This window comes from Pholis gunnellus (genome assembly GCF_910591455.1).
Source record: "Pholis gunnellus genome assembly, chromosome: 6".
Taxonomy (NCBI): domain Eukaryota; kingdom Metazoa; phylum Chordata; class Actinopteri; order Perciformes; family Pholidae; genus Pholis; species Pholis gunnellus.
In genome coordinates this window covers 2318299-2337249 of record NC_136532.1, presented here as the reverse complement: position 1 = coordinate 2337249, position 18951 = coordinate 2318299, and the positions used below count along the sequence as shown (strand labels likewise).

The following is an 18951-nucleotide window of genomic DNA, read 5'->3' as shown; positions in this document are numbered from 1 at the left end:
TGCCACAGATTTCCAGTCTGTAATACTGCAAATATATAAATATTGCAATACTTTCATTAGTGGGCCATAGGCTCAATCACCATTGTGTTATCTCCTTCAGTGATAGTGACTTAACATGTATTTAAATGAAACTCTTTGAAAGCACTTTAACAAGTAGAAAAAATATGTTTTATTGTAAATGCCATGTCACAAACAGAACTGTAGTACAAAAGTGTGTACAAACAATGCCCACACATCATTTCTGACATTAAGTGGTGTGCTATTTTACAGCTGGAAGTGCAGCGGCTCAGATGCATTTCTCAGAGCAGACAGAGGCGTTGGCCTAACTTTAGCAAGAAGCTGCTGAACCTTCAAACCATATGGATAAACCCAAAATAGTCCAATATTGTATGCATATCTTCAACAACTTTGAAATATGGTCCATTGCCTATCAGAGGTGGACAACACTGATAGGACGGACACAATGAGTCATTAAGGGTACATGACCACTGAGTTTAGCCTCTCAGTTTCAGGGGTTGCTCTGGTTGTGAATACAGCAGGGGCAGCAGTGCAGCGAGTCATGGATGAAGAGATCACACTCCACACAGAACACACAGCGACATGATGGACAGGTGAATATCTAGACAGAGAGGGAAAGAGCAGATAAAGATGGATGGACAGACTGAAGTTACAATGAATAAACAAATTCAAGTATACAATTTTTACACTTAATATGAAGAGATTTTTTAACCAACTAGCATTTTATGACTGCAGTTTCACATAGTTGACCTAAAAAAGAATAGTCAAAATTGAAGCAGCAATGGCCAAGAGAGCTTCAATGACACTGGATCCTACAGTTCCTATAGGAACTCAATAACTAATAAAATCCACACCTCTAGTTTGTATTGCAGACCTGTCTGTTGTAGCTGGAAGATTACTGGTGTGTGACAGTAAATATGATTAAAATCAGTGTGGCCAAGGCGTGGCAGGTCCAGGGACCTATATTTCATTCCCCATCTCTCTTCTCTCATTTCCTGTCATCCCTCTACTGCCGCTATCTAAAAAAGGCATAGAATGCCAAAAAAAGAGATCATAACACTGGGAATAACTAAGACAACTTTACATTATCAGGGTCATTTCTCATACTTGACAAGGTTCCTTCAGGGTCAAAGAAGGTATTTTACAACTACGTTTTACAAGCTGAAAAATACTTTGTGATGACTAAACTGAACTTTTAATATGTGGCCCTTTAAAAGGAAAACATTGTTCTATCATCTGAATGGCCTCTACAGATCCAGATGTACAGTCAGCTACTGTACTTACACTTGTATCTTTCAGCTCCCCTTGACAAGCTTGACAGAACCTGAAACCAAATTACAACAAGTTTAGCTACACAGCAGCACAGTATCTGTGAATAATTGTTTGAATGCATGAGAGCCACCTGTCTGCTTGGAGCCCCTCCGCAGGACTCTCTGTAAAGGCTTGCAGGGGGAAAAGGTGATGGAAGGATCTGGCCAGATGGGGCGCCGACACCAGAGTCAAACCTTCGAGACAACACACACAGAGCTACAGTATTTCTATTGGTTTTAACACAAAGTACTTTTTAAGCAGCAACAATAACTATAGTACTTTTTTGACGCCACAGGAAGAAAAATGAATCAAAGTCTCTAATCTCACAGTGACACACACACACTGAATCCTCCCATGGCACATACCACAGACTTTACACTCCACCGGAAGTTCTGTGTACTTGGCGTGGCATTGCGGACAGAAGTATCCTCCTAGAGACAGACTGGCACCACTGCTGCTGTCCAGATGACTGGAAGACACACAACAGGAGCAGCCCGTGCAAAGACAATTCACTTTAGTAGTGGCTGCCAACAGTCCTGGCCCAAAGGTTTAAATAGCACTGCTTTTGACTTACGACATGCTGAATGAAGGCTTGGCATCCTGGTCAGTCAGAGAGGCAACGGTGTGCTGAGGAAATCCTGAACGATGAGACAAAGATTCAGTCGATGTTTTTATAGTCATAAATAATCTTACTATTGTGATGAGGAGCAAGAACAAATGTAATTTAGGGAAACAAAAAACATATTTGTGTCTTTCCTGGGAATGTCACCACAGACACCCAGTTCCTAATATTGCAAAAATATAAATATTGCAATACTTTCATCAGTGGGCCATAAAATCAATCACCATTGTGTCAATCACACTCAGGTGACAGTGACCCAACAGACATTTATTCAAATGAAAATCTTTACGATCGCCACTTTAACCTTCTTTCAAATGAATTATTTCAAATCCTAAGCAATTCAGTAATGCCCGTAAACAGCTAGGCATGATAGTTTTAACAAACCTTACTCAAACAGGAGAAAATAGTTCATTTGTGTGACTACTACTTCATTTGACTACTTTCAGCACCCCAGTGATCCACATTTTGGGCTTCAGTGAATATCTGGGAAGCAGGATGGCATACTTGATTGAGTCTACTACAGTGTATGGTCATGGTAATGATGGAACACATGGGATTTGTTGACAGTAATAATAATATATTGCCAGCCTCTTGCTCAAGAACAACCAGGGTTTTCACCGTGTTACCAGTGAGATTTTACATTTGGATCCCTACATATTAAAATGAATTGGCAATTGCATCACCTTGCCCTCACAGTGATATCTTTACGCCTACAAAAGTCATATCGAAGCAACTCGGAGCTCATACAGGATACCAACTATCTCTGTCTTTGTCCCTTTGTTAATATTGTTTCATGTTTTAAGACGCAGTCCTAGTTCTGTGATGGCAGCAGAATGCCAACCTTACAGCCAGTTCATAAGTGCTGTTATTTAACACGTGGTGTCTGTTGTGTCTTATGTTACAACTTAGAATAAAAACAGAAGAGCAGCTTATCCTTCTTTCTCAGATGGAGAAAGATGTAAGCAGCCTCTGAATACTGACCCATGCGTATTAAAGAGCATTCAGATGAGGAGCTGGCTGGAGGGGGTTTGACATGCAGCATCAGCAGCTCTTTGAAGTGACTCTCATCCAGGATAACATGGTACGAGCCGCCCGTTTCCCTGGTCAATACCGTACACACCCTGACCTCTGCTGACAGGCCGATTACAGAGACCCTCACCTTCAGAGACTTCAGGGTCTGACAGAGAGGAACACGGTTATACATCACAGTATTTGTTTTAGGTTTTTCTTAGAGCATGAGAGACACTAGAAACATCAGCGGAGAGAGATTCACATTTTCATAAAGTTGAAATTAAACTAGTAAGCTTAGCAGCAGAACTGCATATCAACAGAGGCTATGACTATGCCCCCCTAAGGAAGGGTGTCTTTACCTTAATCAGCTCACAGATGTTTGCTGGGTCACATGTAGTGAGGCTGCTGAGGATTACCAGGATCTCCCGACTCGTATGTCCAGGCATGTGCCTTCATACAGAGATCAAGCAACAAGCTGAGTGACATTCAGTCATATTACAGAAATGACAACTAACAACAACAACTATTAAAAAAGAATAGAAACATGACTTATAATAATAATTGTTATTATTATCATTATTATTATAGGACTGCAACACTGCAGAACATACTTGAGGGTCTGTATGGCTAGGTTGAGAGAGTTGTAGAGTGACGGCTCGCCTACACACACAGTGTCCACCGCTTTCTTCAGAGCAACAATGTGTTTCTTTGGATTTCCTGGTGGTGAACAAAATACAACACACATTAAAGAGGCACCCAGTGCCGGCGGCATTGGGGGTCCGGGCCCGGCCACTGAGGTCACCTGTGGATGAGTTTCCGTCCCCAAAGACGGACTGGTTAAATGTAATGAATATTAGCCTCCACACACACACACAGTGTTGCTAACGTGCCCCAGAAAATAGCTGAGTTCCATTTCCTAATCTGCAGCCAGGTGAGTTCTATTTCTCCTGACCGGCTAAATATATTAACTGTCAATGACTTAACATATGTTGTTTCCAGATAGATCAGTGAATATTCAGCCTATCTTGGCTGTTGCACAGGATATGGGATACAGCCTTTGTGCAACGCATAATGAGCCCACTCACGGAAATCAAATGCCCGGCCACTGATTTCTGTCACCCTGCACGTGGTAACTTCACAGACTGGAGGCTGTAGTTGACACAAGTGAAAAGTTTGAACAGATGACAAACGCAAAGCTAGCACTGATCATGGAGGATTGTAGCTCTGCTCAGACAGAGCCGTGGTCGCTGCTGACACATGGTTTATCTAAGGCATCATCAGCTTGAAAGTGACATTTTTCTCTGTTGCAATAAAGACAAAAATGAGAAATCCTAACATTATTAACATGCCCCAAGCAAAAACATGTTCATTGTTCATTTCACTATACTCCTTTAAGTATTACATTGAGCGGTGGAGTCTAATATTAGCATGTGATCCTCACCTGCCAGGTCAGTCAGCTTCTCGGCTCTTTTATTCTTCGTGGTGATAATGCCCAGCTGTAGACACACAACACATGTTGTTAGGTCAGCCACTGCAAAAGTATTGTTTTAACTCGTTTGCAGATATTGGATGATTGTATAAGAACGATTGTTTCTGACTGACAGCAGCAGTGCTATGTTACCATAACAAATGGGCCTCCAACACTTTTTGTGTTGCTGGTCTATGTATTTTTCCCTCAATCACATAAGTGCCGGAAAGATCCCTTACAGTCAATGGTTTTATAATGTAAATCTGCCCCACATGGAATATAATATTCAGGGAGTGGATACATTTAGTAAAAAAATTATCTAAAAGGATAACTTTGCATCACAAGTTATGAGGCAAGCACCTTGAGCAAAAGTATTTGCCAGTGCAGCAATAAGGATCGGGGACCCTTCAATTTCTGTGTACTAACAACATGATGGTGCAGACTTACATTCCTTTTCTCCAATAAACCAGAATGTGCCATGTTTAAACAAGAGCTTATGGGATATAAATGTAAAGTCTTAATACAGTTCAGTATAAAAGATGCACAGAACTCACGGTTGTATAAACATACCTGACTGATGGGGTTTTGGTCAAAATACTCCTCGACAAAAGTTTCCATCAGCTGAGGAGAAAAGTAAAAAATAGATGGTGCTTAACATCTAATCATACGGTATGGCTGCTGGTGTACGGGGTGATTGGTCTGCTACAGAATATACCTTTAGAGAGGAGGTGAGGCGGTTTGGTTTCAAGTCCTTGTCTTCCATACTTCTTGAACAGTCAACCACCACATGGAGGTGTCGCATCTAGAGAACAACATCCTTTAACACCTTGAAGTTTTTGGTAATGATACATTCTAAACATTATATTTTATTTTCCGAATAGCAAAATACACTAATACCAATATGGCATTTAATGTTGTGCAGAGTGTGTCCAAAGTAGTCCCTAGTACAGTGTTCTGATGCCCAAATCATTTCTGTGCACCACACCCCAAACAGACCAGTTTAACACCAACAACTGAAGCTGTTCGCTTATTTGATTTAAGTATTCCAATCAGTGGCCATGCATTGAATTGGTGCCTTGAAAAGGGTCATTGCGACCTGCAGTGCCATTCATCACTTATATTAACAGTTATATTGTGAAACAAGATAAAAATGTGTTCTGTGCTTTCCATCTTTTGTCTGATGATATGATCCCAAATTAATCGATACAGTTACAACAATGTTGACCAAAAGTGTAAGTGGCTATTTTGTCCTTTACATATATATACAAATAATGCGGAGTAGTATTTTGCCGCCATGTTGACATGAGATCTCACCAACCTTGGGGTTTAAAATAATACAGTGTGGTGGCGGGGCGTGGTTGGGCTCAGCTGCAGAGGGGACAGAGTGGGGGAGTGGGTCAGGGAACGGTGCTGGGAAGAGGCTTAATTAGGCGCAGCTGAAACCTATCGTAAAGTCTCTCTCTGATATACTTAAACACTAGTAGTGACGGAGGCGCGAGGGATGGCTCAGTGAGAACCACAGACTGGCAGTGTGACGGCAAGCACGGCAGACCTCACACGGCTCCCCACCGGCTCCGCGGTCGACACCCCTCCTCCCCTTTCCCGATGCACCGACCTCTGCAACCACCGGCACCCTTCCCAGCTCACAGGGGGTCCCTCAGGCGTCAGGGCTGGAGTGTTGGAGGTGTGGGCAGCCCGGTCACTTCAGGAGGGAGTGTCCGCTGATGGAGGTGGGCCAGGTGATTCGGGTTGCCGGCCCTTCAACACCCTCCCCCGGTCCAGGGGCGACGTACCGCGTTCCGGTAAGGATCCAGGGGGGTACACATCAGGCAATGGTGGATACTGGCTGTACACAGTCTATGATTCACCAGAGCCTGGTTCGGCCCGGGGCATTGGTGGAGGCATTGTGGGTGAAAATTAGGTGTGTGCATGGGGATGTTCACGAGTATCCCGTAGTGTCAGTAGAAATTAGATATATGGGAAAAAAACATAGTGTAAAGGTTGCGGTTAGCTCACCACCTAATTTTGGGAACAGATTGGCCAGGGTTTAATAAATTAATGGGGCCGGGTGCGGGGGTGCATTCACGACAGACAGGGTCATGCGGTATGTGTGCTGTGCTCAGCGGTGACACGATGTTGTACGACGCTGCAGACGGGGAGGGGGTCCCGAATTACACTCCATGGAAGATTTTCCACCTGAGCAGTCTCGGGATGATACTCTACGCTCGGTATTTGACCAAATGATACGCATTGATGGTCAGGTGGTGCGCCCTGACGCAGCACAGTCATATCCGCACTTTTCATTGATTAGGGACCGGCTGTATAGAGTGAGTCGTGACACTCAGTCAGGTCAGGAAAACACCCAGTTGCTTGTGCCGAAAAGCCGTCGGGAAATTATTTTCCAGGCGGCTCACTATAACCCAATGGCTGGCCACATGGGACATGAAAAGACACTGGACCGGATAATGACCCGATTTTATTGGCGAGGTATGTGTGCCATTGGTGTGCATCCCGCCCGGAGTGTCAATTGGTAAACCATCCGACCATTCCGAGGGCGCCTTTGCATCCTCTGCTATTAATGGAGGTCCCATTCAAGCGAATCGGCATGGACCTCATCGGGCCATTTCACCGGAGTGCACGTGGATATCGCTTTAGGTTAGTCCTGGTGGATTACGCAACACAATATCCAGAGGCAGTACCATTGCGCAACATTTTTGCAAAGAGTGTCACGCAGGCTCTGTTTCAGGTCATCTCCCGAGTCAGAATCCCAAAAGAGATTCTGACTGACCAGGGCACCTCGTTCATGTCACGCACACTGAGAGAACTTTACGGTTTACTGGGCATTAAATCTATTCGGACCAGTGTGTACCACCCACAGACCGATGGCGAGTGGGGGATGTCGACTATGAGGTTGTGCCTTCTGACAGGGGTGGAGCTACACAGACCTACCACCTCAACCTCCTGAAAGCATGGAGAGAGGCTGAGTCTGTTTCTCTGGTGTCTGCGGTATCTGAGAGAGGAGGTGGGGCCTGAGGTTTCAAAATCCACTAATCCCACCCCGCTCCTTTGTGAAGCCCATCTCTCCGGGACCCAGAGAATAGACATTGCCCAGTTGCAAAAGCAGTTTGCTGACGTGTTCTCCCTCCGGCCAGGACGCACAAACCTCATAGAGCACCAAATCGAGACTCCCCCGGGCATGACGGTGAGGTCACGACCCTACAGGTTACCTGAACAAAAAAGAAAAGTGGTTCAGAGGGAATTGGCGGCTATGCTGGAGATAGGGGTAATAGAAGAGTCCAACAGTGCCTGGTGTAGCCTCATTGTTCTTGTGGTCAAGAAGGATGGATCTATACGGTTCTGTGTGGACTATCGCAGGGTGAATGATGTGTCACGACTCGATGCATACCCATTGCCCCGGGTCGACAACCTCCTGGACCGAGTGGGCACTGCACGTTTCTTTACGCCACTGGATTTGACCAAGGGCTACTGACAGATTCCTCTGTCGCCAGAGTCCAAGGAAAAATCTTTGGGATGTTCGGGGCCCCAGCCACGTTCCAACGCCTCATGGACCAGGTGCTGCGTCCGCATGCTGCATATGCTGCCGCCTACCTGGATGATGTGATCATCCACAGCACCACCTGGGTGGAGCATGTGCAGCGGGTGGCTGCGGTGCTGGAGTCCCTGAGGCAGGCGGGGCTCACCGGTATCTGGAGTACCACTTGGGCGGTGGGCAGGTGCGCCCTCAGGTGGACAAAACTGCTGCTATCGCAGCCTGCCCAAGACTAAAAGAGAGGTTAGGGTTTTTTGGGGGCTGGCGGGTTATTACAGACGGTTCATCCCGGACTTTGCAGAGCTGACCAGCCCCTTGACCGACCTGACCCGGATAGGTGCCTCAGATCCGGTCCAATGGACGGAGCAGTGCCAGTTGGCGTTTGAGAGGGTGAAACAGGCTCTCTGTGGGGAACCACTCCTCCACACTCCTAACTTCTCTCTTCCCTTTACTCTGCAGACTGACGCATCAAACAGAGGGCTCGGGCCATTTTGACCCAGCAGGTATGGGGGGTTGATCGCCCTGTGCTATATATCAGCCGGAAGCTATCCGAGAGGGAGGCCAGGTACAGTACGGTGGAGGAGTGCCTGGCCACCCGGTGGGCGGTCGACTCCCTGCGCTATTACCTCCTGGTACGCTCATTCACCCTCTGTTCGGACCACGCCCCGCTCCAGTGGGTCAGGGAACGGTGCCGGAAGGAGGCTTAATTAGGCGCAGCTGAAAGCTCTCTCTCTCTCTCTCTCTCTCTCTCTCTCTCTCTCTCTCTCTCTCTCTCTCTCTCTCTCTCTCTCTCTCTCTCTCTCTCTCTCTCTCTCTCTCTCTCTCTCTCTCTCTCTCTCTCTCTCTCTCTCTCTCTCTCTCTCTCTCTCTCTCTCTCTCTCTCTCTCTCTCTCTCTCTCTTATACTTAAACACTAGTAGTGCCGGAGGCCCGACTCAGCGAGAACCACAGACTGGCAGTGTGATGGCAAGCACGGCAGACCTCACAGCGTGTGCTCGAAGGCAAAGCAGGAGAGCACACGGCCAAGTCCAGACCAATATTATGAAACCAATAAAGAACGTTTTGAGAACAGTATCTGATTGTGTGCTGCATTGTGCTCCAAGGACCCACCGTGGTAGCAAGAGTTGTTACATACAGATAAGTGAAGCACGAGGTTCTGTAGGAAGGAGGCAGAACTCACTCACCATTCCAAGCCTCACTTGTCCATGGCTCTCGATTACCCTATGAGGTAAACAAAGCAGCAGATAAGTTTGATGTAACTTTTGGAGAATTAACTGATTTCTTCTTTGGACTGAGCAGTACACTGGGGTATACAAATAAATATACAGCAGCCAGAGGAAAACGTTCCAGAGACAATCTAGTAGTACATACCTTGATCAAAGAAGGAAGAGCATGAGAAGAAAAATGCATTTCAAAACTGCCAGCAGAAGAAAATAGGTCTCATTTACATCATAAAAGCGAGGTGTCTAAACAAATAGAATGGAGTCTTAAGAATAACAACTAATTATCAAATCAATAATTTTCACATTTCTTTGTACTTGTCAGACAATATGCACATGCACACACAAACCTTTTCCTTTTAGACTGGAACAGGATCTCTTCTACTGTGGCTTTTAGTGAGCCAGATTCATCCTCCTTCAGCACCTCCCTGTAGGAAAACACATATATTCCACAATGTTGCACCATAGAGAGTAGTGGTATAACCGATCACTGATCGATCCGTGATCGGTTCGGATCACCCCTCACGGTTCGGATCACTTGTGAACCGCGGATTACATTACATTACATTACATTACAGTCATTTATCAGACGCTTTTATCCAAAGCGACTTACAATAAGTGTATTCAACATCGGTATTCAAAAGAACTACTAGTCACCAGAAGTCTTAAGTACATCTCCTTTCCCAAACAAGTATCTAAGAGCATAACCCAGAGCCAAAGTACAGTGCAGAAACAAACCAAAACAAGTGCAACAAACTAGTATGAATACAATAAGTGCTGAGTGGAAGGCTCAGGGTAGCACTTCTTGAAGAAGTGGGTTTTCAGCCTGCGCCAAAAGATGGGCAGCGACTCTGCTGTCCTAACGTCAGTGGGAAGTTCATTCCACCACTGTGGGGCCAGGACAGAAAAAAGCCGTGACCGGGTCGATCGGCCACAGGGACCAATTGAGTATTATTTTTTACAGTGTAATCATCATAGCGTGTAAGAAAGTTTTACTGCTGCTGTTCCTGCTGTAGTTTTTGGGTTAGTTCGTTTTGCTTATCTATTGGGTAACACTGTGGGCACCTGTGATTAGTTATAGTAGACCTTATAGTAGGTTTAGGACCAGCATGCACTGGGGTGGGCCTATGGTTTTCCACCAGCGCAAGAGAGGCAGCGACAGGAGTTTTCTTTGTTCTTTTTCTTTATTTGCTTGTTTTGGTTTGGTTTGCCAAATAAATAAGAAAAAACTGAATGCTGTATGGACAATCTACTCTTTTTACCTGCGTAAACCACAAACCACAGTGCATCAGTGGTTTGTTTTATTTAGATTTATCGGACAAATGGCCACTACAGTGACCATACTGAATATGTAACAAATATTAAAAGTAGGCCAATCATTTCAAGGAATCATACTGCAGTGACGATTTCAGTTAACTTTCCACAAACAACCAGTCCAACCATTTCTCTCTCTTTCAGCTCCAGAACCACAGTGTGGGGGAGATTTTCAATGGAACTTGAAGACTGCAATGAGACAAAACCCTCACCCTGAGTCTCAACTCCCTGGGTTTTGTAAGCCTTTCCCTGTCCTTATTTGAATAAACCGAACATTAAGATTCCTATTGGTTTGGTCTTCATTTGTGAATACGTGCAACTGTAGTGTTATAGCTGTTAGAGTTATGGACAATCCTGTTCACATTGTATATAAATGAGCTGGGCTCCTTGGTTAGTAAGCTCTATTCATCCTTTGTTTTCAAATATCATTGCCAATAGTACTCCTTTATTTTAGCTCCTTTCAGGTACTGGTGTTAGTATTACTTCTTATACACTTATATTTGTACTCTTGTTTTTAAATCATAAGTTGTTGTAATTTACATTTTCTATTTTAGTTGGCTTTTTTAACTATATTTATCTCACTCTTATTGCACTAGTGTCAGTATTACTTCAACACTTAATAGTATTAATATATTGTTCATATATGTTTATAACATACTCCAATGTTTTTTCTTCTTCTGTTGTAATCTTTGATCAATCTCTGGCACAAGAGTTTATTTTATTTCTCTCTTTGGGTTTAATAAAGTTCTATTCCGTATGGTCATTTATTCAGTGCCTATTGACAAAAGCCCCTGAATAAATTCAGGCTTTTACTGAACCCAGATAAGACTAATTACACTTCATTCGATACAACATGAGAAACCCTCAGTACAATAACCGGGGCTCAAATAAAAAGTCCCATATTATAAATACCTATTATTGCTAAAATCACAGGTCTCTTACATGTATTACAGGTGAGTTTTGGAGCCCATCATTATAACCTCTATGAGGAGGTAGGGTGACCCGTCACTTACCACTCGAAGGGAACAACACCGTCTACTTTGTATTTACCAGGCAACCACTTTATTTATCAGCGCTTAAAAGGTATTAGAAATATGCCATACTAAACTTCTTCATTGTTCAAAGAATGCATTACCTTGGATACCCCACGTATGAATACGGAAGTGAGAAAAACTGCATTCTCCTATTATGCCCCTCATAGGTGGAATACATTCAGGACTCCCTTAAGTTAGACGACCCTGGAACACTTTACGTTTCTATTGCTTGACAGTGAATGCTCCTGTTTTAGTAAATGTGTCTGCTTTGTCCTTGTGGAATGTTCTTCTTTTACCGTTTGTGTCTACTCATGTTGGACTGTGTATCTGCAGGGCACCATTGTGAAATCTATCTATGTAAAAAACAACACATATTTCAAGTTGAAAAATTCATGAGTTTAATGGTCTTACCATGTCCTCTCATAGCCGCCTTCCCAGCGCTTGGCTCTCTCTGGTTCTTCATCCATTATGTCTGCCAACCAGATATTCAAGTAAAGTTATAGCCAAAAAACAGAGAAAATTCAGCTTCACATCAATACACAAGTCTTCTGCGCAGGGTGTCACACTTCATTAACAGCCCAGGGATTGCAAGGAGTCACTTATCATGCTGTTTATCCATCTCACTCTATTAATAGAAACTACAGCTAAATTGGTTCATGAAATATTTATATGACGAATACTAGCATTCTATATCAGAAGACACTAATGATTCCTAAAAGGCTGTGTTTTAAACGTAATGATAGGAAATGAAGACTAAAAAATCTCATTCTTCAGTTGCAAGTATATTTAATGGGATTTGGCAGGACCCTGTGGCAAGGCCCAAAACATTATCGGAGTCTAGCGTTACCATAAACAGTCCATAACGGTCCGTGCAGGAAGTATAGTTCATTTGCCATTCTTCACGTTGTTTGATTTACAATGTCAGTTTAGGGATATTACGTAATCTCATTGGTCTACTTGTGTTCCTGTAAATGTGTTCTGCTCAGTGGGAGTTCGTTGTTCGATAGCCGATGCTGCCTAACGCTTTAGCTGTGTTATTGTCGCATTAAATGAACACGTGCAATGAAATTCAGTGCACCAAAACATCACCTGGTTCCAGTTATCCAACTTTAATAATGAAAATGGAGTAAAGGAAGTCGAGAGTTGGAAACAGAGACAGCTCACCTTCAAAGTAAAAGTTGCGCATTTTCAAACGTGTTTGCAATTTAAGGAGAGCTAAATTAAATAAATAAATAAACAAATAGCCCAAATAATTAACAGAATATATAACTGTGATAGTCATATTTCTGCCACTTTCCCACAATTGAACATAAATAAACTGCACAAACACTGAATTATTTGTATGTAATGATTCATTATATTATCAATTTATGTATTTAAATAAAGGCTTCTTAAACTATTTGGGTGAAAGTTTCAGGCTGTAGTGTTGAGACTTGTGATGAGTCTGACTGTAGAGTTTAACCTTGAACTTTGACTTTATTGCTGGCTCTGTTGTCATGACAATGAAGCCACTAAGCTACTCAATGCAAAATCCTTCAGGTTTATTTACTGTTTACACTTTTAACTATTCTACATAAAATAAATGAATAATAAAAATCCTTTTGCAGGATAATCCTCTGGGCTGTGTACAGAATGCTTCATCATCATGACCACCGCAGAAAAGTCACTTTCAAGCCGACTCTCATCACCAGTGCCAACCCAAACTTTAATAGCGTGTTCAATATGGCAGCCTGCAACAGGGTGCACATGTTTCTGTTTACAACACTTATTAACAACAGTGATAACATACTGTAGAACACAAAATGTCACTCTTCAAATTGTTTTCTACCCGTCTGCTGCCCGTTGGCAACGTGGAAACATGAATTGCAGGCCAGCCAATCAGCTCCTTCCCATCTTCAAACTATATTTCAGAAACTTTTGTCATCTATTATAAAGTAGTACTAATCCTTAGTATTGCAACTTCCTTGTTAAATGACATTTGATTCATTCTGTATTTTTTCTTACAGGATCTGAATATGAAAAGGCGAGTTTGTTCAGTAGCAATTCACTGTTCATTAAAAGTTGTTTAATGAAACCCAGAACCTGTTAATTAACTATAGTGTATTGACCATTTTAAATGACAAAATAGCATGAAACGCGTTGTGCTTTGACAAACTTTGACACATGTATTTGAGGACAAATACTGAGGTCATAGAACCAGCAGATCTAATTTTTCTCTCATAAAGTTAATGCACGAATTAATGTAGCTTTCATGTGTGCAGTGTCTCTGTGGAGCCTACACTGAATCAGTGCGCTGAATTGCTTTGCACGTGTTCATTCAATGCAACAATAACACAGCTAAAGCTTTAACCGCGTTTCGGCAGCATCGGCTATCGAACTCACACTTGGCAGATACATTTGCACAAGTAGACCAATGAGATGAGGCAATAGCCCTAAAGTGACATTGTTCATTACACAACGTGAACAATGGCAAGTGAATTATACTTCGTGCACGGACCACTAACGGTATATTAAGCCGAATTGTTTGCTGACCTTACAGATGATCAATAGTATTATTATTACATGTCGTTAATTGTACCGAATACTGGAGCGAATGTATAAGAAGACGCTAAGTTATTATTAGAATAGCGTAGACACAACAGCTAACACTAGTTGGCTGAGCAGAAATATTTGCTAACATCACATTTAATCACGAGCATTATGCATATCTTGTAATTTCAAACATTACAGTAAGATAAAGTAATTTCTTGGCCGCAAGTACCCTTCACGTTACTCGAAGTCATTAACGTTAACTTAGCATTCACTTTTTACACAGCAAGCTAGCTAACAATTCTGTTCACTGTATCATCTAGTGATTGTTTATTGTTGTGTGTGATACGAATTTCTATCGCACTCATGAACATATAAAGACAACTTACGTTACGCTAACGTTAATAACAAACAATCAGTTGTACCTACAATACCGTTTGAGTGCAACGCCAGATGGATATTTCTTCCGGAAAGAAACACGCTTTCCGGTGTTTCGGTTTAACCAGGGACCCTGTTAACTGGCGACCTTCAGCCGAATGCGTCTGTTGTTGTCCTAGCTACGGCAGCTGTTAAAACGAGAAGAGAACACGTAGCTGTCCTCGTGAATGCCGCATTGTTTAGTTTTGCGATACAGTGTCAAACCTCCTCATTTACAGTCTTTGGTCAAAACATACCGGATTCGACGTCGGAGCGTCTTTTGAGGAAACTAGTCCACTCGAGTTTGAAACGTTGCTTGCTTGTTGTTTATAAAGACATAATCACGTTCAGTTTTACCATGGGTTAAAACTTTAACACAAGAGTTATCAATGACGATTTGATATATAGACTCTGTGTCCCGTTTGCAATTGAAAATAATCTAATCCATGTTCAACTTTTTTGACAAATTGAACATGATTATGTCTTTTTTTACTTATTAAAGTCAAATGAACTCAACTTGATATCTCTGTGTTCTTGGATGGTCATTTTATGGCATTGCCATTTATGGTTAGCTCTGATTATTTCAAAGGAAGGGGAATTTGCTCCCTTCCTGTTTCAACACATAAACAACAAGCAAGCAACGTTTCAAACTCGAGTGGACTAGTTTCCTCAAAAGACGCTCCAACGTCGAATCCGGTATGTTTTGACCAAAGACTGTAAATGAGGAGGTTTGACACTGTATCGCAAAACTAAACAATGCGGCATTCACGAGGACAGCTACGTGTTCTCTTCTCGTTTTTAACAGCTGCCGTAGCTAGGACAACAACAGACGCATTCGGCTGAAGGTCGCCAGTTAACAGGGTCCCTGGTTAAACCGTAACACCGAAAATAAATGCGTTGTCCGTGTTCTTCATCCTGTACGCTTTCCCATCTTCTTCTCTGGTTTTATTGGCAGTTAGCAAACACGCTTAGATAACCCTTACCGCCAGCTACTGGACTGGAGTGTGAAGCAGTAAGTTTTGCAGGGACAAGTTATTACTGCTGTTAATTAAAAGCGAAGGAAAACAAATCACCAATTGAATGGTGATTTAAACTACTCTATATTGGGTTCATATATTTGTAAATCTGACTCTGAAAGCCTCACCAGCCACGAACCTCACCGCACGTCACTGTACTGCAGGGCTTCCAAAATGTCACTGTCGAGACAAGAAATCAGACTGACTCTGGGATGGCAGCTGATATGACGTAGTTTAGAAGTTCCTTTGCACCAATCCTTTTTCTTTTTTTCAGCATGGGCGAATGAAAGCAAGAAGAACGACCGTCACTCGGAATGTCCACGGCTCTTTCTCTCACTGGACTTGTTTCATGAAGAAGAAGAACAGGACAGTTCAATAATTTCATTCTTTAAAAGGAATGATGCTAACTGGGCAAGTCCATTCAGGTGCAGGCTGAGAGGTATTGCCAAACAGTGTAACTGAATAGTTACTGACTTTAAAAAAAGAGTTGCATAATGAGGATTTCGTGCATGTTTCCTTTTCCACAGAAGACAGAAATTGTTGCATTCTTAGTGGAACCTCTAAAGAATGTAGCCAATGCTTTGTCTAGTATATCGCTTGTCATCTGGTTGCTTGTAATCTTCATCTGTGCTCATCTTTATTTTCAAGGTGATGCAGCAGTCGGTGACGGTGTCAACCGACATGTTTTATCAATGGCCATGCGGAAACTTAAGACTGGCTTCAGTATACATTTAGGTGTGTGTGTGTGTGTGTGTGTGTGTGTGTGTGTGTGTGTGTGTGTGTGTGTGTGTGTGTGTGTGTGTGTGTGTGTGTGTGTGTGTGTGTGTGTGTGTGTGTGTGTGTGTGTGTGTGTGTGTGCGCGTACGTGTACGCAGAGATGGGCAGTATTTCTATTACTTATATTTGAAAATGCGTATTTCAATTACTTTGGAGTATTTTGTAATTTGTATTTGATAGGGCCGATAAAAAATCTAACGTAATTTGTAACAAAATACTTTAGAGTGGAGTAATTTTGTATTTAAAATACTCAAAATACTTTCTCCACGAATCAAAAAACAGTTCACGAGTTCAGTCTTCAGATCTTCATGTTCAACGGATTGTCTGTCAAGTTAAATATTTTATCTGAGTGTGACAGATGTCAACTAGCTTGATGTATACTTTATGTCTGGGTCTGGCTACATAGCCTATTGTATATACATGGTGATGGTTATAATAGCAAGCTAGCGATCGATGCTAACACGCTAGCATGCTGTCTAGGCTAGTGCATAGCCAGTGTTTAGCGAGTTAACTTATCAGTCGAGTAGCTAGCTATAGGAAGAGGGAGATTGGGAGCTTGTATGTCATATGTGATGAATATTTTGTTGATACAAAGCCAAAGTTTATGGGCTGTTAAGTCCCATTAATACAAATATATATATATATATATATATATATATATATATATATATATATATATATACAGGACTGTCTCAGAAAATTAGAATATTGTGATAATCCCCATACGTGTGATTTAGTTTACTGAACCAAGCTGAGTGTTTTTCAAGGCTCAGGAAACCCTTGCAGGTGTTTCGAGTTAATTAGACGATTCAAGTGATTAGTTGAATACCCTACTAGTATACTTTTTCATGATATTCTAATATTTAGAGATAGGATATTTGAGTTTTCTTAAGCTGTAAGCCATAATCAGCAATATTAAAAGAATAAAAGGCTTGCAATATTTCAGTTGATTTGTAATGAATCCAGAATGCATGACATTTTTGTTTTTTTAATTGCATTACACAAAATAAAGAACTTTATCACAATATTCTAATTTTCTGAGACAGTCCTGTATATACATAATCAATCAAGTTGTTGTCTTTTAATAGCTTTGCTTAGTTACACTGACATTCTGTGACTGTTCTTCCTGTTTGTGTGGTTCAGCAGAGCTTTGTGTACAGTACTGTATATAAACCTGAATGCTCTGCTATATAAAAAAAGTATTTCCTATATTTTAAATACAAAATACATGTATTGTATTTTGTTACATTTTCTGGCACCAGTATTTTGTATTTTATTTTAATACATTTAGTTGAGGGGTACTGTGTATATTGTATCAAAATACATTTTGAAGTATTTTTGCCCATCTCTGCGAGTACATGTGTGTACGTGCACGTGTACAATGAGAGGGATGTTGACTCCCTTCCAGAAACAGCTGGTCTGTCACCCATTATCTTTTCACAGAAAAATATGTTTAATTAGACATGTCAAACATGCATTGGACAGTGTGGAGATATATGATGTCTCCACACTGTCCATAGCAAGAGCCTGAATGTTTATTGACATGTATACTCAGCTTATTTAAATACTCCCCTTGTCAATGCTCAATCTAAATAAACCTCCTTCTAATTAAGGCCCTGCTGCTCGTACAAGCCTTTTTGAAGGCGAAAAAGAACATGGGGTTCCCTCTGCAGCAGATGTGCTTCGGGAAAGCAACCTGTTTGAGATGGCGGGTGGAATGATCGGCCATTCCTTCCTGTATGGTGCTTTCTGTTTCTCAGGACTCAGTTGTTCTGTGGTGACCTTGTTGACTGGCGGGAGCACAGACACTGCAGTATCGACTCTGACCCTTCTGGACTGTCCTAATCTTGACCATCGTGAAACAATTGGATTTGTGAGTAATGTAGTTAAAAGTTTGCATGTCCATTACCAATGCACCACAATGCTACATGTGTATGTCATCTCATGCGTCACCAATAGATTAGATTCAGAGGTCAGTGTTGGGATATTTAACAAGATCTGATTTCCAAAGTTATTTTGTCCCTGTGGTTTTTCCAGATGTTGGTTATTTCTACCTTTTGCCTTTTTTGTTGATTGCCCAGAAATAACTGCATGCAATTATTCAATTCTTAATTCTTTTTGTGAATGTGTGCTTTTTTAGCTTAAGAATGCAGAACTTACTGCAGAAGACACCAGCAGTGTGCCTGATCTTTGCCTGTCCTGGGTTCTCCCTGTGCCAACCTCCACCTATCACGACTGGCTGTTCCAAGAACTGCTTTCACATGCAGTAATCATTTTATAAATGATCTTATTGAAACAATATAATTGTGACATGACAGTCTAACCAATTAAGTGGTCAGCTGTGTAAGCATCTGTGGGGCCTTCTTTTGAAGTAGTGCCTCATTGTAAATCTTGCCTTCTGTCCTATCAATTCTGTTTGCAGGTTCTTAAACGTGTTAAGCAGCCTCTTAAACAGATTCACAAAGGTCTCAAAGAAACGGGAATCTGGCCGCTTCTTTCAGACAGGCCAGATGTGCACCCCATCATTTTTCCAAGGGAGTCGCATGAGGAGCTTTACCCACAGCTGCCTTGTGTCTTTATTGGATTTATGTTATTCCTGAGATTTGTTTGCAAATACTTTCATGTAATTTAATTTGTTTAGGTCTCTGTTACCAATGTAAAAACA

General features: G+C 42.0%; 1 protein-coding gene across 3 annotated transcripts; it reads right to left on the bottom strand.

Annotated features, from left to right (window-relative positions):
• Nucleotides 1-163: 163 nt before the first annotated feature.
• On the bottom strand, nucleotides 164-14536 carry gtf2h2 (general transcription factor IIH, polypeptide 2). Of its 3 annotated transcripts, none has more exons than XM_079161669.1 (15): nucleotides 14511-14536; nucleotides 11959-12019; nucleotides 9550-9627; nucleotides 9164-9200; nucleotides 5146-5232; nucleotides 5001-5051; nucleotides 4404-4458; nucleotides 3574-3679; nucleotides 3322-3412; nucleotides 2933-3128; nucleotides 1904-1967; nucleotides 1695-1798; nucleotides 1421-1523; nucleotides 1303-1342; nucleotides 164-619 (listed from the first exon to the last, which is right to left on the bottom strand). In XM_079161669.1, the coding sequence occupies exons 2-15, from the start codon at nucleotides 12012-12014 to the stop codon at nucleotides 509-511; spliced, it is 1179 nt and encodes a 392-aa protein (XP_079017795.1). In that variant the 5' UTR covers nucleotides 12015-12019; nucleotides 14511-14536; the 3' UTR covers nucleotides 164-508. The 3 variants fall into 3 exon arrangements, with proteins under 3 accessions (XP_079017795.1, XP_079017796.1, XP_079017797.1); XM_079161670.1 differs by having other exon boundaries at nucleotides 14506-14530; XM_079161671.1 differs by lacking the exon at nucleotides 14511-14536 and adding an exon at nucleotides 13337-13431.
• Nucleotides 14537-18951: the final 4415 nt, after the last annotated feature.

Coding starts and splice junctions, on each gene's coding strand:
- gtf2h2 (XM_079161669.1), bottom strand. CDS start 12,014: ATGGATGAAGAACCAGAGAGAGCCAAGCGCTGGGAAGGCGGCTATGAG. Junction 5,233..9,163: donor GACAAGTGAGGCTTGGAATG/GTGAGTGAGTTC, acceptor GTTGTTCTCTAG/ATGCGACACCTCCATGTGGT. Junction 3,129..3,321: donor ACATCTGTGAGCTGATTAAG/GTAAAGACACCC, acceptor CCTCTCTGTCAG/ACCCTGAAGTCTCTGAAGGT.